The sequence below is a fragment of the Strix aluco genome, chromosome 4 (genome assembly GCF_031877795.1).
Source record: "Strix aluco isolate bStrAlu1 chromosome 4, bStrAlu1.hap1, whole genome shotgun sequence".
Lineage (NCBI taxonomy): Eukaryota > Metazoa > Chordata > Aves > Strigiformes > Strigidae > Strix > Strix aluco.
In genome coordinates, this window is record NC_133934.1 from 127,216,836 (window position 1) to 127,239,791 (window position 22,956).

At 45.3% G+C, this 22,956-nt stretch overlaps 1 protein-coding gene across 13 annotated transcripts in view; it reads right to left on the reverse strand.

The window, feature by feature from the left end:
- Positions 1-7,686: 7,686 nt before the first annotated feature.
- The window catches only part of KTN1 (kinectin 1), a 78,909-nt gene continuing 63,639 nt past the window's right edge, over positions 7,687-22,956 (reverse strand). For 6 of the 13 annotated variants that reach the window (XM_074821065.1, XM_074821062.1, XM_074821061.1 and 3 more), the window contains 11 exons: positions 22,083-22,172; positions 20,893-20,973; positions 20,344-20,433; positions 20,162-20,254; positions 18,727-18,798; positions 18,179-18,262; positions 17,901-17,984; positions 15,469-15,552; positions 14,049-14,141; positions 9,270-9,393; positions 7,687-8,186 (listed from right to left, as the gene is read on the reverse strand). In XM_074821065.1, the coding sequence (XP_074677166.1) occupies positions 8,182-8,186; positions 9,270-9,393; positions 14,049-14,141; positions 15,469-15,552; positions 17,901-17,984; positions 18,179-18,262; positions 18,727-18,798; positions 20,162-20,254; positions 20,344-20,433; positions 20,893-20,973; positions 22,083-22,172 (900 nt within the window). In that variant the 3' untranslated portion in view covers positions 7,687-8,181. The remainder of the gene's footprint in view (positions 8,187-9,269; positions 9,394-14,048; positions 14,142-15,468; positions 15,553-17,900; positions 17,985-18,178; positions 18,263-18,726; positions 18,799-20,161; positions 20,255-20,343; positions 20,434-20,892; positions 20,974-22,082; positions 22,173-22,956) is intronic. The other 7 variants (XM_074821070.1, XM_074821072.1, XM_074821068.1 and 4 more) reach the window with 4 other exon arrangements.

Consider the following 22,956-nt stretch of genomic DNA (forward strand, 5'->3'; position numbering starts at 1 on the left):
CCCCATTTTTCTTAATTGAGGTGGTGCACCTCCATCCTCTAAACTTCAAGGATGACAATAATTAGCACAGCTAGTCTTTATTACTCTCATCATCTCTCCCCTTCAGGAAGTACAAGATCTAACGTACCAGCGATGAATATGAAAACCAGCTTTGCAAGGCCCACGCTTACAGACCTTGCAAGCCGCCCTGCGATCTTGTAATGAGCGGATTAGCACAGAATACATATGTGGTCCTTTAAAAGAGAATATTTATTAAAAATACATCAATATATCACTGCTGGGGTGCACATGCAGCTTATTAACAAGAGACCCCCCTCCCGAGCTGGCTTTTGTCAGCAGCAAACAGAGCTGCGGAGATAAACAGCAGCTCCTGTAATTAAGAGTAGCCCTCCCATTAATGCTGGTTGCTGTTACAGCAGCCTACTGCCGACCACAGGGCCAAGAGAGCCGAGACAACAGCAAAGGCTGATCCTGAAATGTGGATTTAAGTAGTAAAAGATGAGCCTCTAACACAGATCTTAAGTAAAATGTAAGAAAAAAATCCATGCTTGGATTTAGCCGTCCTTGGCCAACGTTAGCTGCAAATTAGGAACTAGTGCTCCTAGCCTCGTGGGTTAAATACATATATATGATGCATATGTGTGTGTCTGATGTATATGTGCATATATATCAGATCAGAGCCCCAGTTGGCACAAGACACGCTAAACACACAGTCACGGGGGGACCCTCTCCTGGTCCCAGTCCTGTAGGATTCACCCCTTTACTCAGCTACAAGGGGTGAAATTGCTTCAGCTTCCAAAAGGAGCTGAGACACTGGTTACACAACCCTGCAAACAGCGACTTGCCAAAAACTATCAAATACCACAAGATTTATGATAAACTCGCCCCAACCAGCAACAACAAGAATCCCAGAGCAAAGAAAACTTGGGGACAGTTTCTCTTTCTGCCTGTACAGCCCCTCCAGCCCCCGAGCGCCCGGCAGCAACGTGTATCTGTGTGTTTAAGAGACACTTGTGTGCTGCAAAGCTCTTCGAAGGGCACCTCTCATCAAGTAGGCAGAGAGACATGGTCACAAAGTCACACCCTGGCCCTGCATCCCCCCCAAATCAGCACAGAACCCACCTGTCCTCCCCAGTAAAATAAAGGGGAAGAGGAGGTGGGGTATGTGCATGTATATATGTAAAAGAAATAGATACAATATCTGAAATATAAAAATATATATAATATCTAAAGTATATATAATAGATCAAATATACACATATATACATGCATATATAGATGTTTCCATTCCCCAGGAGTCCCATTTTTAGGCTTTTTCCCCTACAAACACATATTAAAGAGAGGAGTTGGGTTCTCCTCCTGCACCAACAACAGCTTTCTCTTGCTGTTTTTTCTCATCAGGTTTCAAAAAGAGCTTTGAGAGAAGAGAGGTATCAGTTTCTCTGTATTTCAGCTGGGGAAAGGTGAAGCTTATGGTAACGAAATGCCTTGCTGGGTTGGGAACAGGGACTGATCCCGCTGCTGTCATTCAGCCAGGAGGTTGCACAGCCTCTTTAATCCAAGACTGTCACTCCATCGCAACAGCCCAAGAGCTGGAGATTTCGGACAAACATCCTATAGAGGACAACTTACTGTTGGGGAGTCAACGTCCTGCTGTACACAGCTTTATAAAACCAGGGACCAAGGATACAGACCCAGGTGTTTTTGCAAAACTATTTTTTTTGCAATGTCTAACAACTGGTTGAAAGCTGATGGTCCCGTTCAGATTTCCTGAAGATCCAGAAAACATCTCAGCTTCCTCAGCCAATTTACAACTGCATCCATTGAATTAATAATGACCGCCAGGACTGGCATTGCTGATACAAACCCGCTCCCTCTGCTCCTGAAATATTTATTGATTTTAAAGAATTATATCCCAACGCCTCATGCAGCTCAGGTCGTTTTCGACAGGGTTGGATTAGGACAAGCCTATTTGCTTAAGCAAGAGATCAGGACTTCAAGGATGGCCCCAGGCAGCATTAACACACCACAGAAACACTGCTGGCTCTGAAAACAAGCTTTGAAACGGTCTCAGGCTATTTCTTTTTTGTGCTTCAAGCACATTTTCCGCAACATGGAACAGGCCCTGCTCGAGGACCTGCGTTTCCCCCCAGTTTAATTAGCTCCTCAATGATGCAGAGCCAGCTTCCCCAGGAGCCTAAAGATGTATTTTTAGGTGCAACCACTTCAAAAATAGAAGCATCCCTGCAGGAAGCTGAAAACAGCCATTGAGGAGCCACGTGCAGGTTGCACTGTGGATGCAGGAGCCAAAAGCACAACCTGCCCCCATCCCAAGCACAGGGGAGGTCAAAACAAGCTCCCTTTGAGCAGGGACCTGAGCACCTTCCCAAACATATGCTAATAAAACCAGTCTTTTGTACAAATCCGTGTCACACCACACCTGAAGCAGAGGTGAAGGGCCCTGATGCCGCACGTCAGCGCGAACACACGACAGGCAGGAGCTGCCCAGTGAAGGCTGGGGGCAGCAGGACATCCCTCCTCTCGGCAAATGATGGAGACAGGCTTAAAGAAGAAAATGCTCATGGCCATCAGGTTCGGGTTGTTTGGCAAAATTGTGCTCAAGCTGTTAGAAATCGTCATTGCAGGTAGTTCAGAAGGAATTTTTTCTTTCCTAGAAAGAACATCAGACAGGAAGGAAAAAAATAAAACTGTTTTTCCTCTTCTTCCAACTGAAAAATGGAAATCCAATTTTTTGAAGGATTGGAGGTGCTTTAGGTGTTTTGGCAAAGTCATTTTTCACTTACAATAGTTTTCAATTGACTTTTCATTAAAAAAACAAACCTCACTCTGGAATAAAAAACACAAGAGCAAGTTCTCTGGCCCCAACTCTGGCTTTTGTTTCTTCCATGAAAAAGAAAAAATTGTTTTGGGGGAGAGAGTTTCAGGAAAAAAAAACACCATTCCTTCAGGCTGGATAATTTCTTTCCCAGCTGCTGAGACCAGGGATGCCGGCAACACCTGCCCCCTCACAAGGGTTTTGTCGGTGGTTTGGTGTGCTGGGAATGAGGAGAGGTGGGTTTTGGAAGGGGGCACCTCCCCCAGTGATCACCCAAGCAAGTCCTGGCGTTCCCATGGGTTGTCCCTGTACTCCCGGTCTCTCATGTAGACTTAGGAAACTCCTCAAGGCCTTTACTGACCTGCTTGCTGTGGTGGATTCTCGCAGAGGACAACACCCAGATGAAGAACCGACTGGCTGAGGCCACCTCTCGGGTCTCTAGTCCTGGCCCCACAACAGGCAGATCTCCCAGCAAAATCAACATAATCTGTACCTCCAGGAAGCTAGTCCAGGCTTATTTTAAGCAAATCTGGGAGAGAAAATGCCCTCCATGAAGATAGTTGGCTAAACCTCTCTCCAAGGAGCACCCCTCACCCATCGCTCCCCGCCAGCTGCCTCAGGACACTGCGGCAGGGGAGCCCAGCCAGACCCGGCATGGGATCCACAGGGATTTGTCAGAGCAAGCTAAATCTCCAAAAGGGGATGAAAGAAAACCACTACTTTTCCAGCATTCACACTATCTCCATTTTATTTTAAAGCTTTCTAAGACTTAGCATCCCACAGCATTACCAAAGACTTTCTCCCCAAGACCTTTCCTCTCCAGCCAGGGCACAGGCATGCTCTGGAGCCACAGGGAAGATGATGCTTAACCAAACAAATCTGAGTAAATCAAAAGGTCCAGGCGATGAGGGGAAGCTCCTGCATGGTGCTGTCCATTCTTACCTTGAAGTTAGACTGCCTTTGTTAGTTGCCTTGAAGTTAGTTGACTTTGCGTCCTGGTTAAGTTTAGCCAAGACACTGAAGTCAATAAGGCAGGCAGAAATGGTGTTTCTCACCTTCTGGATTCTTCCTTAGAAACTCCCACCCGGCCAGCAGCAGCTCTTCCCGCTCACAGCTTCCACCAGGATCTGCAGAAGAGCCCCCCAGTACCACCCCACTGCCCGACACAAAAGGCAGAGCCCTGACAAAACCAGCCTGGCAAGAGCCTCGGTGACCATGGAACGGCTCAGGAATATTCACAGCTGACTGCGAAGAGCACTGCAAGTGCTGCAGAAAAAGGCCAAGGTCACACACTAAGCAAGGGGGACACGGTGACATGGACCACCAGCATCCCCACAGCACCAGCAGTCCCGGGGAGAAAAACACAGCTGCGTCATTGCAAAGGGGTTTTATGGCAAAATCATTTGAATTAGAATTAAAGTTGCATGAGATTTCTTTTTTAATCACAATAATAAATAGCCAAGTGAGTCATTGCCTGAGAAAACCCGACAGCAGCTACTAGATGAACAACTTAGTGCTCGCGTCTGCTGGATACAGCTGGGAAAGGGTGGGAGGTTCGTGCTTAGGGACGAAGCAGCAGCACAACTTCAGTGAGAGTAAACAGACAGCTCAGAGCCTTCCCCTGCGTTTCTCATTTCCATTTTGAAGGGGCTGATAGAGAACAGAGAGCAAGAGAAGCCAGTTTTGTACACAAATCAGGCCCAGCACCACTCGATAGCCAGCACCACGGCGGAAGGCGCATCGCACGTGGCGCACGGTGCACAGCTTCTCCTAGTGCAAATCACCCCGGCCTTGTGATTAAAAAATAAATAAAAATCCATTGCCGGTATCTAAACATCCCTGTTTGGGCTTTTTCCAAGAAAAGCGTCTCTGTATCCATTAGCTATTGTCTCCCTCTAGCGCGGGCAGAGACCAACCTGCCTCCTGCCGTGGCTGCAGCTCCCAGCCTGGCTGGAAACCAAGGGCTGAAGCTCTGCAGAGAACTGGGGGCTTGCGGAGGGTTGGGAAAACATGCCAAGTACCAGCTCTACCTTTGCATTGATGAATCAGCTTCCCACACACTTTTTTTTTTTTTTTGGGTCTTTAGATTTTTATCTCAGCAGATGCTCAGAGCAGGAGGGATCTCGTAGTGACCAAATCGGAACGGTAAAGCCTTCCAAATTTGAGATGCAACTGCCAACAACCCCATTTTATCAAGGGCTGGAGAGGACACCAAGATGAAACAGCATCCATCCCCCTTCCCACTGCTCCTGGGGAACCATCCTGACCTCTGTTCACCCTTCACAGAGGGGATTAGGGTTTGCTCAGCTGGGCTTTTCAGGGGATCTTTTTACAGCTGCTTTTAACACCTCCACACACCTCCCAAACCAAAATAAAAACGTGTACTTAAATTACAAAACAAAAGGTCTTGCATCCTCTCCTGGGAGGATTTCTGCCAAGAGAGAAAAGGAATGACACTGCAAATCTCTCCCCCTTGAAACTAAAGCACTGCAGCAGCACCTTCACTCCCTGCTCTGCAGTTTAACCCAACAGAAAATCCAGATCCTGGAGACATGGCCACACCGCCTTTGCTCCTCCAAAGGCTCTCCAGGCACTGCCATCCCTTCTAGGAGCATTTCTTCCTTGAACAAGGCACCATCAGCATTTGCAAAACCACCTTTTTGAGGAAAAAGGGACATGACTTTACCTGGAAACCCCAGTTCTCACTGGGACATTACCTGTACCAAGCTCCAGCCGAGCTGTCGGAGGGGGAGGCAGGATGAACAGGGAAGCTCCTCAACCTGCTCTGCCTTCACGGCGCCACACTGGGGATAGATAGAAGTGAATCCACCCTGCTCCACTTGGTACCTGTGCAACCCGGGTCTCACCACCAGCTTTCCCAGGGTCTTGCAAAGCTACTGCCCCACCTGAACGCAGGGAAGGAGGCTCATGATGGAGGGAATTCACAGAATCATCTCGGTTGGAAAAAACCTTGAAGCTCCTCCAGTCCAACCATGAACCTCACACTGACCGTTCTCAACTCCACCAGATCCCTCAGCGCTGGGTCAACCCGACTCTTCAACCCCTCCAGGGATGGGGACTCCACCCCTGCCCAGGGCAGCCCATTCCAACGCCTAAAATTCACTGGTGCCCGTCTCTGTGTGCTCTCCAACCAGCAACGCCCGTGGCAAGACACACAGAAAGGCTCTGGGTACCCCCAGGCCAGTTACCCACATATACTGGGAGAACTGTTACCTGGTGAGCCCAAGGAGGATGTGAAACAGCTCCTCGTGAAGATTCCTGCCGTCCATTGCCCTTACTCCTAAGGGGAAAGGAGAGGAGCAAAACCACAGCTGAGACTCAGATTCACAGAGCAGACAAAGGAGAGTATCTGATCCAGGGGAAGGCTGAGTTTCCACTCAGCTGCATGCCACAACACAGCTACAATAGCAGAAACTCGGGGCTGCTCTCCCACACAACCGCCACAGCCAGCACCTGCCTCCGTGGCCATGTATTTTACTAAGTGAGAGCTCCAAAAGAAGAAGAGTTTCCCAGCTGGGGTGGCCATGAGGACTCTCCAGACAGGCAGGACCGTAATCAGAACACCACCACAACACCCCCAGCCCAAACTACCATCACCAAAGCTCGTGGGTTATGTTCAGAAATAGTTTCCAAACAGTCAAACCTGTATGGATCCGTTAAACTGCTACTTACCCCAAAAAATAGGTGCCTAGATGTCTGCCAAAGGATGAGCCTTTGATCATAACCTGGGCAAGTGTGGAGACCCTCCAGGGTTCAGGTTTTCCTTAGATCTAGTTGCAAGGGGTGTCTCTGGCACTAAGAAATACTTTCTACTTCAAACCTATAAAGCATTTGAGTTTTCACTCAATGAAGTAACAACTCAGAGGAACGTGACAGTTTAGTCAGTACAGTTGAAACCCAGGGGCAGCTTTTGTGAAGAAATACAGGTTTTTCAGTTTTCTCTCCCTCTTCTGAGCTATTTCTGAGCTCTCAACAGGACTTGCATCATCCAGGAAACCACTAGATCCATGTCAGGAAGTAACTTCTTCACCTCCTGTCTGGTCAAGGGGGGTTGGTGAGCAAGGACAAAAATATTAACAAAAAAATCCCACAAAGGCAAGAGCATGAAAAGCTCGGGGTGAGCAATTTGAACCACTTTACCTCTACAATTAATCCACTTTGTCCCCCTGTTCTGTTGCCTTCCCTCGGATAATCATGTTCTCAAGTGTTATCAAAAACTAACCAGCAACATCTCACTTCGCTTATTGAAGCACCTCCCATGGAGCTGAAGGGTTTCTCTAAGACACACTTAAAAACCCAAAGCAGAGCAGGGCCACCTGATCTCCCCATACCCCCAGAATCCCTGTCCCAAAGACCCTCCCCAGATGTGTTCCCAATGTAGCACCCAGTAACAGAGCATCCAACCCCCCCCAAAACTCCACCACAGACTCCCATCCAGGAGGCAGCTCCAGGGCAAAGGGAGATACTCCACACACCACTGGCAGCCTTGTCCAACACTCCCACCAAAGCTGGCTCTGCCATACAATCCGGTGTTTCCAACTGTTCCTCCCCCTTGTCCTCCCTGATTTTTCCCCAAAGAGGATATAGGACATGGAACCACAGTTCACATGATGGTTTGCTGGGACTTTTAGTACCTTTTCTTCAAAAGGAAGACTTGCTCTGAAGTTTGCAAGCACCCCAGTTTGCCTCTTCTCAAGCTTGTGCCTCGTCCTCTGACCAAAAACAAGTACCCCAAGTGCAGCCTGATGCTCATTTCAGGGAGGGGAGAGGTGGAAATGTCACCTGAGTCATTCACATTCAGTTAAAGAAGAGAGCAGGAACACCTTGAATAATAGCATCCCTTTATTTGCTGACACCATTACAAAAACTGATTACATTAGCAACCAAAAAAAAAAAAAAAAAGGAGTGTTTACTTGAGGTTGAAGTCAGAGGCAGCTAATCCCAAAAATGTAATTAAGTAAAACAGTGTACAACATCAGTATTAAAATGTTATATCCCATTGGTGACTTTACCACGTTGGAGTTTTCTGAACAAATTTTATTGAGCAAAATAAGATAAAAGATTATGAGTTTACTGTCTCTCCAGGAATGTAAAGGTCTAATTATCCAAACAGCTTTGTTTTTATTATAAAACTAAACTCTGGAGGTGTCTACAGAGTTGGGTTTTTTCTTTAAATCAGTAGTCTAACAAGGATTAGAAAAGACAAAACTCTGTTCAGTGTTTCTGACGAAGTAGAAAGGGTGAAAACATAAATAAGGCTTTAATTTGGCAAAATATAATACAATGCCTTCTGCTATCCTCAAATTAACGATTCCCCCGTGACTTCATTCTGCAAGAGAAACACAAAACACCACATCAGCCCAGCAGTTTCCAAAGGGCAGCGCTGAAGCAAACCTGCGGCTCGTGCAAGCCGCTTTGTTAGTGTCAGCCCATGATGAAACCCTGAGGAACAAGCCAGGGTGGTGGGGGCCAAGCAAGAACAGCCTCCCAGAGCAGGTACCACCTTCCTCCCACATGCACTGAGCCCATCCTAGAAGGCTGGGCTCACCCCACCAGCAACCTTACTGGCCCTTAAGACCAGCTCTGCCGCCCACACTGTATTACAGAGGTAGGAGCAGAAAAAAAAATACCTAAAGCAGGAAAAAACACAAGTCCCCATCCTCAGTAGATGAGAGGGAGTTCTGACACCTCTTGTAGCAGCTCATTCAGTGCCAAGGCTTTGCTGCCTCCCAAACCGAGCAGTTCACAACCCGCCTTCAGAGCCGGCTCAGAGCAGAGGCTTCCTGAGAAAGTTTAGTGTCTCGAGTTTACCTGACCATTAGCTAACTTTGGGTCATTCAAGAAGTCTACCAGCATGATGCAGTCAACCACAAAGGCCCAGGTTTCCAAGCTGGCCGTATATTAAAATAAAAGCCTTGTTCATGCATCTATAATCGGATGAAGAGTTCATGCCAGACTGATGCTTCAGATACTCGTATCCCCGTGACCACAGCAAGCCGCTGCTGCGAGCTCAGTGAAAGCCCAGTGGGTTACGTTATATCCTCCATCCCAAAGCAATCAGAGCACTGAAGTGTAAACATTTAGCTGGGATGAAGGAAATAAGGCACAGGCACCTGGAGAACAAAACTCTGGGAAAACCTGCTGCGTGAAGCAGCAGGTAGGGGAAGGGAGGGAGAGAGTTACATGCCAAGAGAGGGACGTGGGATGTAAGATCAGTCCCAGCTAACTGAAGTATGGATCCAGAAAGGAACAAATGCAGTGCCTACTAGAAGCTTTTTGTGATTTGCACATAGAAAGCCTCAGATTTTGACACCTGACTTGCCAAATCTGAACAGGGTCCCACCATCACAGAGCAGTGTCCTTCCTGACAGCTGCCCACCAGTTCAACTAGACGGTCACCAGCCGCACCTACCTACTAGCTGGTAGTGTTCTCGTCCCTTTGACAGCATTTGGCTTACTGACACGAGCAGCTTCTTGAGATGACCTACATCCTGGTTAAGATTCCCCGCCACATTTAGTCTTTTATCAGTCAATTCCTGGAAGAAGTAAAAAAAAAAAAATCATTAAAAACTCATTTACAATCTAATTACCAAGAAAGCCTAGAATTAGATCCTCCGTACAAAATTACAACTCCTTGTGCAGATGGGAACAATTCTTGTAAGTCAGAGGGTTATGGCCACATTTAAAGAGAACATGTTTCAAAGTCAAGAAACTGTTTCCTGTTCCAGGGAATTACCTGCACGCGCCGAACGCCGGCAAGAGCATCGCTGACCTCCAGCTCCAACCCTCCCTGCCCGGGACTCCACTTACTCACTGCTTCCCGGAATTGTGCTTGTAACCACGGCTGATCCAGCCTCAGAAGTTATTACCCCCCGAGCCTGCAAACCCCACGTGGATGAGAGCCCATGGTTTATAACACAGGCTGCTCAGCGCAGCGACGGTGCGCCCAGCGGGAGGGATGACTTCTGACCCCTGCAGCTGTGACAACAAGGCTGCTGGACCACCAAGGGCTTGGTCTGTAGCAGGGTTTGTGGGATGGTGTCCTCAGCGGTACGTAATACCCAAGCACAAGGCAGCTCCAAGCTGTGAAACCATTTGGAACAGCTGGCTGGAGATCCACACCTTTCCCCTCGCAGAGCGCAGTGCCGATGGTCCTGCCCAGGCCCAGGACGTGCTGCCTGCCAGCCAGCCCACAGGTTCACCCGCTGCTCCGAGCCCCGGGGAAATTCCTGCTTGCCAGTCACACCTGCACTTGGATGAGGGCTTCACAAAGCAGTCTAAGCACCAGTCAACACCAAAGGAAAAAAGAAAGCTACCAAGAGCTAGAAAACCGGCTTCCTGCACTGAAATTAAAATGCTGAACTTGCTTTTCTAAACAAAAGTGCTTTTTTTTTATAAGGAGTTCAACAGTTTATTAATAGGGAAGTGTCACAACTGGAAATGGACTCTTCCCCTCTTGCGTGCCCTCCTCCCCAAAGCCAGTCTTGCTGAGCTAACAGTGATATAATCCCTGTTTTATTACCTTTATTGATTAGCTCCTCCAGAGACATACAAAGAACTCCACACCTAAAACACACATTACTACTCCTTATTCAGCTCGTAATACGGACGTGAAGATAACCTGTAGGAGAGCTTTCCCTTCCAATTTTAACAGCTAAAAATAAGCAACTCTGCCTTGGTGTCAGCAATACAGAAGTACCCAATTCTCAAGCAAGCGCTCAGCATCGGCCAACCCCACTCCAACTGAAAGCGGTTTTACTAACAGAATGAGACTGATGCATAATGCTGTTGCAAATCTCTCCCTAGAGTTTCACGGAAATTAGAGCGAGTTCAGAGAAGGCCACTTTCCCAGCTCCCATTTGGCTGGAAACGCTGCTAGACTTGCTGTAACGCAGAGCGAGCAGTAAATCAAACTCAACCACCTGCACCATTACAGAAACTACTCTGGGCTCCGGCAAGAGAACAAAGTCATATATTACAAAGCTCTTACTTGAGTGCAACTGGTAAATATTTTTCTACTGTAGAAAATCATTGGGAATTTGTATTAGGGTAGCCTTAACCTATTTTACCCTTATTAAAGTAGAAAATCAAGACTGAGACTTCGCTTCGCAATCCTGTACAGATTAATCATAGAATGGTTTGGGTTGGAAGGGACCTTAAAGATCATGTAGTTCAACCCCCCCGTACCATGGGCAGGGACACCTTCCATTAGACCAGACTGCTGAAAGAATAAAGGCAAATGCAATTATCATCCCAGAAAACAGATGAATCACAGCACTGACCAACAGTGCCGGGTATGAAAGCGCATGTGCATTAGCACAGAAACCACCACACGAGCAGAAGCAACGAAGGAGCTTTTCAATTCACTCTCATCTCTGGGAAGAGCTCTTCTCTCCCTTATTTGCTTCCTCTCCCTTCTCTTTTGTGGCTTTACTAATCTCAGGCAGTTTACTCATGAAGTATAGACACATCCCCAACCCTCCTGGGGCCAATCCTGACCAGCTCCCGATGGATCTGGGCTCACTACAGTCATACTGCAGCTTCTGCTAACCCAGGAGCGCACGGTGACTCAGGGGAAAGCACATCTTTGGGACATGGGGATGAAGAGAGGAAGAGGATAGTAGTGGGGAACCCCCTGTGATCACAGACCTGGTAGCTAAGACGGGTGCTGAACTGACAGATTCCCCTCCATCATGCTCTATAGGTGCATCACTTCCCCTTTTCAGTGATGATTTTTACACAGCGATGATTTTTACACTGAGATTTGGGGTAGGGGGGAAAGCACATTCGATTTCATATAAGCCTCAAAGTAAGTTTACTGCCTAAGCAAGCTGCTGAATATAAATTACTTCCTTAAAGCATACTAAAAGGCACCCTTTAGTCATCATCTAGTCCCATAACTGACAAGGAAGCTGATTAGAAAAACTAAATGGTCTATTTTTAAACAGAAAGAAAAGGAGTCTAAAGAAAACACAGAGAATATGTTTGAGGGTTTACACAAGCATCATTTCTCAATTTTGTGGGTTGGTTCCAGTACGCAGAAGGAACAAATACGCTCATTTTCGAGCATGTGTTTTCAGGTCCTTCTTAAAAAAAGAGACACTGTTGCTAGGTGGAAGTGGCTGGAAGAGTTTCTTTTTTAATCTCAGAGCTATTTTAAGCCGGGTTTTTAGGCTTCTGGGGAGACAGCTTTTTTTTTTTTCCCCTAAAAAAAAAAGGCAGCAAAAAAGAGCTTGGGGAAGAAGATAAAGAAAACGTTCTAATTCTAGCCTCTGCCAATGGCTACCTGTCAAGAGAGCTGTTTAGACAATTAATGTATTTTTAACTAATGAAGGCTTAATTACAGGTTTATTAGAACTGTTTTTCCACACTCCTCTTCAGAATAAAACGACGGATATTCTGGAGGAAAGCTGGTTAGGGTTCCACAACGTGCCCACGCTGTTACAGCGGAGCGATGCATGAGCCAGAGGGGTTACGCAAGTTAAGGCTAAAGCAGTTAAAATCAAACCAGCACATTCGGGCCACCACAGGGCACATCTAATGACACCTGGCTCAGGAGGGCTCACCAGTGTCACCAGCCCCAAAATGACTGATGGTATCACCGTTCTGATGTACCACTTAGATAAGCCATGAAGGCATAGCAGAGAGGATGCAGTTTGGCATTGGTTTGAGGAGGGCTCTTCTCCTCCAGCCTGCTGCAGACAGGGACACAGAGCACCCGATTGTCACCATCACCGACCGGCCTCCGGCTGACAACACAGGAGAGGGCTGGACAGAGCTACCATCCCTCCCAGCTCCCAGGGTTGGGACACCCATGGTCTCGCAGGCCCAGCGGCATCTCTTGCTCAGACACAGCGAGCCCACACCACGAGGGCCCATCAGCGTCTGCGACTGATCGCTCTGGGAAAGCCATTTCACTTCGGCTGACAACTACAAAGGCAAAAGCTTTTCTACAGTACTCCTCAGAAGACTCCTTGCTTCCTCTCACAGTTGATGAAGCTGCTTACTTTCACAAGCTAAAAAGGAGTCGATATGAATTATTTGTCCTATCAGCAAGTGCTCCTCTCCCCCTCAAATGACAGCGTTTCCTTCCACTCTACTCACAAGAAGAAAATGGGTAATGAGTTCCATTGACACCACTTAGCTGTGTAAAACGTGCTGGGAAGGCATCTGCTTTAGCCATCCCCTTCCCAACTGCCTTCCAGAAAGCTGTGCTGAAGCTATTTTGAAGCTGGTGTGAAAGCTCTAGTTTCCGGAGATGGAGAAGCCCAGTTACTAAGCCACAACTCAACCACTTGTACACATGGTGTCTTTTTTAGGGCCAACACTCAGGAGTACGAGCTACACAAGCAGTTCAGCAATCATCTGTGCTAGCAGGAACCCACAGGCTCACATGAGTTACCTCCAAGCGTGAAAGCAGGCCACCCCAGACAGAACCCACCCAATTCCAGACCTTGTGAATGCAATGCCATTACTGAAGGATATAAAAACCCACCACTGATCTGGGGAGCCTCCCACCCACAGCACGAGGCAGTGCTCAAGTCTGTTGCTTACAGAAGCTCAAGCTAGCAAGATTTTGCTGCTGGACCACACCAAGGTCGGCACAAATTCCCAGGAGCCAGGACCAGCTGAAGTTGAATTCTGGCACCTACCAGTGGCTAACGACAGGCTCTTGCCCACAGCTACAGAGGCCCAGAGGGGTCAGTGTTCTGGCAAGAGACATTCTCTGCCTTGGTGTTACAGGACGTGCAAAACTGCCCACCACCTTTGGCGTTAGAGATGTCAGCAAGTGCCAACCCAACAGTTAGTGCTTTAAGCTCATTTAGTTATCAGCAGATTTATTTTTAGCTTCCCTTCTTGAAGGGACAAGTCTGGGGATCTTCCCGCTTTTGCCCAAACCAAACCCACTGGAATCTCAGATCTCATGTGCAGAATCTCTCCTCTTCCTCCTTGCAAATCTGAGCCATGGGAAGGAGGTCACGATCCAGATGACAGCACAACTCCCAATGCATCCTTGGGATACAGCTCCAGGACACCACCCTGACAAGCTGTAGGACAGGCAGTTTCATCAAGCCTTAATTTACCATCAGCAGCACAGATCCTGTTCCTGTGCTGGACCTCACTTCCCAAAGTTCATACTCTGCATGAGATTTGCATTGCCCCTGAGCATGGGCTCAAAAGAAACACTCACCGACTCTGTGCAAACGTCGCTGTTTTCAATAACATTGGCATCACCAACAACTTTTCCAATTTCTCTCTCAAGAGATGCCAAAGACTCCTGGGCCTGTAGGGGAGAAAAGCAACAAAACAAAACCCACACAAACAGGGGAGGCACAACAATTAGCAAAGGCTGAGAAGCAAACCCCCATCCCTGCAAGAGCACTAGAGACAGAGATAAAATACTGTTCAGAAGGAAATCTGTTTTATGCCAGATTTGCTCAGGGGACCACCACATTTGCCAAGATTGACATGTCTCCTTACAATCAGCATGTTGCATGTCAGCCTGCCTGCATTTGAGAGCAATTCTACAGGGAAGCTTTAATAGTCTCATGTCAAGTTATTAGGCAAAAACTGTGCAGGAAAAAATTTTGTGCAAGAGTAGCAGTGCTGACAGCTCTCCAAAAGCCTAATCATAGATCTGCATTTATACAGAATATACCATGAACCATGGACATCAGCACAGCTCACTTGATATGTCAACATCCAACAGAACTGTCCTGAGCAACTTGTTTTAAACACCTTACAGCAGGTCTCCTTTACCTTCTCACCTCCTGGCAGTGCTTTTGCGATCATCTGTCTCTGTTCCAGGACAAGACTTGCCCCACCAACAACTCCCCCCTCTCCAGCCCTGCAAGAATTCAGCCCAATTTCCTTACTATGCATCTACTGCAGAAGGAACAAGGTGTTATATACACAGTCTGGAGCCAGAACTCAGCCACTCTGCAGGCTATTCTTGTCTCCATTTATCAATTCTCCCGTGAGAGGTTTGTTTCTGGGGTGACAGACAGCACTGAGACCTCTCAGGCTTAAAGATTTCCCACTCTAATCTATCTTGCAAGAGCGGCCATTGAGGAAGAGCAGAGGTAACCCACCTGCTTGTCTCATCAAGCTTGCGCAGAGCTAACTTTAAAGATTTGCAGTCTCCTGGGTTATAGCCGATTTGTAACCACGTGCAAATGGGCAGATGGCTTGTAAACCACTTGTAACCACTGTCATTTGAGACTGGATTTAAAAGCTTCAGGCTGTGGTGTGGGTGCAGGGCTGTGGAATGGGCTTTTCATTAGGCTGGGTTTCTCTAAATAATTATTTGTCAGCCCCAAATAACCACTTGTTCCCACTGGCATAGAATTATCATGAAGAAGAGACTCTTCAAAGATTAAACAGAGCTGTTAGTTGCCTTTTTATCATTTCAGACATGCAGGTATCTTGCATGAGCTCTTACACCCACAGTCCCAGTCACTTGGAGAACCAGTGAGGGGAGCGAGACACCCCAGCAGGCAGGCAGCCTCCTCGAACTGCTCAAGTCACCAGGTTTTCCAGCACTGCAAAACTACAGATCTTGAGGGTTTTGATAATACCTAAATCTGCAACTGTTAAGGGTCTCTGCTTACCTTGGGCAAGTCACCAGCTACCTTCTGCCTCTCATTTTGATCAACTTTGAGTTTTGATAGTGTTTCATTTAGCTGCGTTTTCAGCTGCAAAATAGTAACAAAGAAAATCAGTTTTCCTCACACACACAGAGATTTCATTTGTCTGTCCCACGGATTAACCCGGTGCACACTGACTGCAAAGGGAGTGAGATTACTAACAATTATTGCGCACACTGGATTAGTCAACACATATGATGAGGTTTACAAGGACAGTCAAGGAAGAGAGACTTCATCTGTAAAGATAAATGTAAAGAATGGAAACTACAGAAGAAAAGACATCAGCTTCATTACAAGTGTTTTCAACTTCTAAACTATACTGCCAGCAGGAGTATTAGCAATACTGACAGTACATAAGTCTCTCCAGCACTCTTATCACAAAAGTCAGCCCAGACTTCAACTTAATTCACAGCAAATATGTAAAAATGTAGATTGTCATCTTCCTAATTCAGGCTAAACAGTCACTTTACTGCTGAATAAACTAAAAAGCTCTACTTGTCATCTTAATAAAGCACCACTTATTACAACTATGTTGACTCAACCAGTCTGTTAATGTCACATTAAGGCATGAATCACTGACAGGGGTGTATTAAGTTGTCGATTGTGTTTAGATTCAATCCTAAAAAGTGAAACTATTTCAGTCAAGAGGGATGAATACTTTGTACTGGCTGCCCTTAAACTACAGCCTTCCAGAGGATATAAACATTTTTTAAAGAATATTTCGATTGCTCTTCAACACAGCATACAGAACCAGACACAGCACTTAAGGCTTGAGCCTCAAATAGGAGTGCTAACAAGAAGCTCGAGTGCCAATTTTGTTGGATTTGTGCCTCTGAAGTGCACTGTGCTAATGTTCACTATTCCTGCTGTCAATCTTCTTGGGAGCCAGCAGGGGATTAAAGAAGTGAACAATAGGCTACTCAGAGCCCTGAATTCTCACTGATTCCAAACCTACACATTATATTTGTCTCACCCTTGGAAGATTCCCCCCCTTTGGAGCACCTGGACTGGCGGATGCTGGTTTTCTACATTTTGGGGAAGCACTGTTAAGCTCCTCTGCCGTTTCAGCTTCTCTCCTTGCTCGCCTTATAAATCAGTGGGAAACGTATTTTGAAATCCCACCATTTCTATTCCTCAGCCTCCTTCCTACTGCAAAAACCCCTCATACACACTGGACAGCATTCCTGAGCCATTTGCATGAAGGCAGCTGTTTACCACCTCCTCACGCTCCTACCAGCAAAGCATCATCAGACTGCAGAGTCAAGCTGCCCTAGCAGGGAGCTCAGCTTTTTAAGCTTTTGTTGTTACAGACATAATAGATTGTTGCCTCTTATATTCAAGAGGTTGGCGTTTACTGATTAACTCTAAGATATGCATTCAATTCCCATTTCCCTTGCTTTCAAAACGAGAGGCTTTGATTGCTGAGGCAGGATGCTAAGCAATGCTGTACTAGACTTGCCAAGCATACTATTAACTTAAGCAGATTGTTATTGTGGTGAGTTTTTTTAAAATCAACTATTTTAACCCAGTTACATTAGCGGCAGTATCCTGGTGAGATCAGCAGCTCAGCCTGTCGTGAGAGGTTGTTCCATCAACTACTCTAAAACCCCACAAAGACGTGGTGACAGAGACAACCTTCCTCGATTCTGGCTCAAAAGCAAGAAAGTTCAACACAAGCAGAGGAAGGATCTGACTGCTCCTGCAGCCTTAAAAAACGTGTCATTTAAACAAGTGAGAAGTGAAAGGGCTCAAACTGGAAAACCATGCATCTTTGGATCTGTATGTCTGGTTTCGGTTAATCCAACTCCTTCTTGAGAAAACCTGGTACAGGAGCTTGGCTGGAGAGCATTTCTAGACAAACACAGTGCATGCACCAAAGCCAGCACAGCTGTTCAGCCACATCAGGATGCCAGCTGCTGAGGCTGGATACTCTGAATTAATCTAACATTGGTTTTGGCCAATTTCTGTACATACAGAGGAGGATGGAAAAGGTTCTGCACAGTCAGAGCATGGATACCACAGCTGCACCCTCAAAAGCTTTGGAAAAAAACCACCAGAGAATAATCCTCAGGTTAAACCGATAAGAGCACAATTTCTGTTGCTTCAAGGACATTATATTTGCTGTTGCGTACATCTACACTGTAAAACATTGATTCTCAAGGAGTTTCAGGAATGAAAGTCTTATAGACTTTGGAAAAAGTCTTAAGAACCAGACATGCTATTGTTAGGAGCAGAGAAAGAGACAAATTGTAAAAGTCAAGACTACATAAATGATTGCAATGGACAAAAATATCAAGCTGAAGAGGTTAGCAGAACAGACAGGATTTGAAATAAGTCTCCGCTTCGTAAGTATGCTGGGAGCCTAGTTTGTGCCCAGCAGAGAACAAGCTTCTTACCAAATTTAACTCTTCATTCTGTCTTACTGCTTCAGAATATGAATCATCAAGTTTTTTCTGCAATTCAGTCAACAGATCTTTGAGCTGAAATGAAGTTTAGAGTTTTAGGATTTGTCTCCTTAGGATGCCCACTTTTCTTCTGCTCAGTTATTAGTGTGTCGCTCTACCCTAAGGTCACAAGCATATAAACTCCTCAGCCACAGGGGCTAAGCATTAGATTAGTTCGCCAGCCAACTGGTAACCAAAAGAAAAAGAACAGTTTGGTCAATGATGTTTACCTCTCTGACTTCTGAAACATAAGTAGATCGTTCTATTTCTGCCTTTTCTAGTTCACTTTCCAAATGTTCTCTCTCTTTTTTAAGCTAGAAAGAGAAAAACAGAGTTAAAACAGACGGTTTTAATGCTTTCTTGCAGTATCATTTTCTCAATTTATAATTAGCTATAAATTTCTGTCAAATATTTCATGACATTTAGAGAGCATTTCAAATCCAGTGATTGCACAGCACAGATTTAAACTGTCACACTTAAAAGATAAAAAAAGAAAAAGCATCAAGCCCAAGATCATCAACAAGCAGTAAACTGCTCAGTCTCACAAGAAGGAGCCCAGTGAGTGAGCACAGAAGTAAAAAAAAAGGACAATTCCCAGTACCCAGCTTCTCTGCTTCTCAAAAACACTGGCCAAAAGATTCAGTTTAAACTGCAGCACAGGCTGCATTACTTGCAGGAGAGAAGTCCTAGGAAGTTCAGACTTACAGCGTAAGTTTAAATCACGTTTAAGTAACAGAAAGCTTCAAAGACAAAAAAAAACCCCAACACCTGCACGTACAGTTTCAACTTCTTTGATTTCTTCCTTTAACCTCTCTACCTCGTGCTCCAAAGAAACGACTGAAGAACGCATCTGTGGTTTTCAAGAAAGAGAAATGTATCATTTAGTTGGGGTGGTTTAAGACAAACTCTCCATATACAGACAAGCTTGCTTCTACGATTTAAACATATTAAGGATGAAATCACAGCGATCAAATAAAATAAGATGCTCGCTCAAATAATTCAATATACTGAGTTTCCATTAGAACACCTCTCCTACTTCTCCCAACGTAAGAAGTTCTTTAACATCTAGAGCTTAGATGCCCAAAAGATTTGGAATATAAAGACTAAGCCAGCTGCCTGTTGGCGATGGTAAAAGAAATACCTTTCCTAGACAGGGAAGACCGTCTCCATCCATGTACGATACGTAACCAAACCCAGCATATTTAGCCTTATTAGAGGCTGCGTAAGTGCAGCAGATGGTAGCACATCTATAGTTCAAGATCTGACAGCCTTTTATAAGCTCCTCAAACAAGATGTTTATAAGTCATCTATCTGTTTGCTCCAGGCTCATGCTCTGGCACTCAAATTTACTAAGCAGAACCACTTTAGAAATAATTTCTTTCAAAAAAGCACTTTGACCTACTTTAATTCTAGATTAGGAAAGAAACATAAAAGGCTTTTTTCTTACCACTTTTGCTCGCAACAGAGCCTTCCTAAAAAGGAAAGCTTTACAGACAGTTTCAAGTGTAATTAGTTGACCATAATGGATTAAGCAGTATTTTAACATCTTCCAAAAAATTGTTGTGATTATATGATGCTTAAATTTTAGCATAAAGAGTCTGTATCTGCTCACAAATGGACTTTGAAAAAAAAAAAAAAAAAAGAGAGGTGCTTAACAGAAATATGGTCCGAGTTGCTAGGATCAGAAAAATATATATTCCTGGGCACATTAATGGGACACATATACATTCCTAAATCTTTGGCTTCTTATCCCATCAGCATTAATACTACTATTACTACGTGCTATTCGGCTGCCTCCTGCACCACCTGTGAAAGACTGTGACACAGGCTTGTCATAATGGTCAAAGACCTTATACCTGTGCTGTTCATTTGTTCTTGCTTCTCTAAAGATGGCAACAGGAATAGTTGATGTCTTTAGACTTATGCGACTATTCCTCCACTTTTTAGTTTAAATGGAAATACGTTCTTCGAAAAAATAAGAATTACTCTTAGCGTGAAACTAAGTGTCAGAGCACCAAAAATACTATTGTTATAAGAAGGGATTATTCCTATTATACTGGTTGCAGACTTCACCTTCCTCGTGCACTGGTCACGCACAGATCAAACCAGGCAGCCAGGGCTGTTCCACACCTGCCTTCACAGCGCTCAAACACACTCTGTGACTTCAGGCAGAAACTGCCTGGCTGCCGCAAAAAGCAGATCTTCAGAAATACCTGTTTAAGTTCCTTCTGTGATTCTTCAACTTTTATCTTCCATTTGCTTTCTTCCTCTTCCACACTCCTCTGTAGCCTTTGTAAAATCCCCTCCTAAGAAGAGAGTAGGGTTTGAAAGCATACAGCAGAAGAAAGGCAGCTTGCAACATCACAAGGCACAGGCAACCAGACATCCTGCTTACCGTCTCCGCCAGAACCGATTTGTATTTCTCACACTCCAGTTGCAGCAGTACGTGCATTTCCTCGGCCTCCTTCAACTTCTGCTCCATAGCCTGGCAAAGGAGAAAAGGGACCAGATGAGTCACGTCGCAGCTGGCGGATTTGAGTTCTATTATTTATCTTAGCTCAACAGGCACGATGGTACCATTCACACTGGCAGGTCTGTCTTTCCAACCCAAAGACATCAACGGCAAGTGCAATGTTCACCTACAGCTCTCAATACTCAATTGCAACCTTTATATGTGTTACTGCACTAACTCTGAGTTACCCGAAAACAAACGAATGACTTGCAAAAGAGAATTGAGATTTTGAGTTTCAACACACAATTCCACGAGGCCCTTTCCAAAGATGCAAATACACTTTTGATTTACAAGATGCAAACATCCATAAACCAGTTTTCTTGTCACCTGTTCACCGATTTGAACTTCACAATCCAGAGCACAATTTGCAAGATTTATACCAGAAAATGTCACGTGCCATACACAAGGAAGCTATCCACCATTTGTGCCTACCTTGACATCTTCAGATCCTGAAGCCTCTCTCAAGTATTCTTTAGCCATCTTTTCAAACCCACATATCCACTCACTGTGGCTCTGTTGGGAAACGCATTCGGTTAAAGCTGAGAATAACCTGAATAAATCTATCTTCAGGACATTTGCCTCCCAACTGCAGGCTTACAGAGTCGTGTTTCAGTCCCCTAACTCCCCGGAGCTAACGCAAAGCCTGACAGCAGTTGTTGAGCTAGTACTGCAGGCAGCCGAGCTGACAGTCGGCGGGCAGCAATCCAGGAGCGTGAGGTTGTGAGACACACACAGTTCACAGGGGCTTGGAAGTGCTGAAATACAACTGGGTGACAGAGGTCTCCCCACAAGCGTCAGGGCTCTACAAAAAGTATTTCAAGACTTAAGGGAATCTTTGTCAAAATCCCTGAGCAGTTAAAACAGACGCTTGCTATGTAATTCTATGGACCTCACTAAGAAGACTGTTTTATAACCTTATAGAAAGTCTTTTTTAAGACTATTTCTAGTTCATCAGAAGACTGACTTTAGCACATTAGAGAATAATTTTAAATATGGATATTCAAAACCTCTAGACATTACAAATGAAACAAAGATGCCATTTTTCCAGCCTCACTTCCCATCATTCACACAATACAAACCATATGAACCCAATGCACTTCCCTCGCGAACAACTGAAAGCCACCAAGAATATAAAAGTGGAAATTGGTGGTTTTCAATGGAACTTTGGGAACGAAACAAACCCTCCTGAACTGTATTAACTGGCACTGAGGCAGCACAGTCCCTTCAGAAAGGGGGGCCAGCCCTTATCTGCATAACTGCCAGGGAAGATATGGATCCCCATCACGCCAGACAGTGAGCAAACACGCAGACAACCTTAAAATTTATTATCTTGGTTAGACACAAGATAACACAGGCAGATGAATCAGATGCTGGGATGTTTAAAAAAAAAAAAAAAGATAGTAACTTGTTCCTTGTTTTAACACTTTTCTTGAAGTAACAGTCTGAAGCTTTGCCTCTCTGCTGTTGGCAAGGACAGGTATTACCAGCAGAAGACACTCATGTCCCACTGCAAAAGCCTTGGGGCAGAAGGGACTGTGGGGAACTGCTGCAGACTGCCCAGCACAGCAGGACTAGAGCTCCCCAGCCCCCAGCAGTAGGGTAGGAAAAGTCCCTTCTCTTACCACGTTAGAAGGAAGAGAGACTTTAGGGAACAGCTTCTGGAGTAGCTCACGCGTCTCCACCTCCGCAGCTTCCAAATGCTGCTGCTTCTCCTAAACCAAGAGAAGGGCTCATGTGAAACTGGGCAACATGCTCCACAGACCTGGCAAATAGCCTCTTCTATGCCTAGAGTAACTTATTTAACCCAGAAAGTCATTTTGTTTAAGTGAGAAAGGCACTATAGTCTCTAAAATTGCCAGTAAATTGCTTCAAAAATTGACACTGAATTGCTTCAGAATTTGGCCTTCACATTTGTTCGTGCTTAAGCTTTTGTTTTCTTCCTCCAATCTAGCCTGTTTGTACAGAAATTACACCATCATTCGCTTGATCACAACACAAACTACACTGTGCTGAGTAACTGCATCCACAGATCACACCAACCCTGCCACTGAAGTTGAGCGATCCCAAAACCAAGAAGTTTGGTCAATCAACAGTTTTTTAAAAATCTGTACTTATTTTAAACAGTTTTAGGTGGGAAAAACATCACCATAAGTTAACATCACCACATCAAAAACAGAGAATTAAAGTCAAAAGGAAACTTTGTGTTAATGCACATTTGAACCAGGCCAAGAAAGCAAGACTGTATCTTCTAAATATTACTGTTAAGTACTCAAGAGGGAGACCCTTACATCCTCCTTCCCCAAGCTTGGATGCAATGGGAAATAATTATTAGAGCTGTGTGACAATCTCGAGGTTTTCTTTGTCATTGCTCTGCAAATATACATACACAGAGCCAAAGGCACCACAGATCTATCGTTCCATTTATTTAACGTTAAAAGCAAACCAGCCACAGGCAATTTGCTTGCTGTGCTTGTGGCAGATTGGTTTAATTTAGCC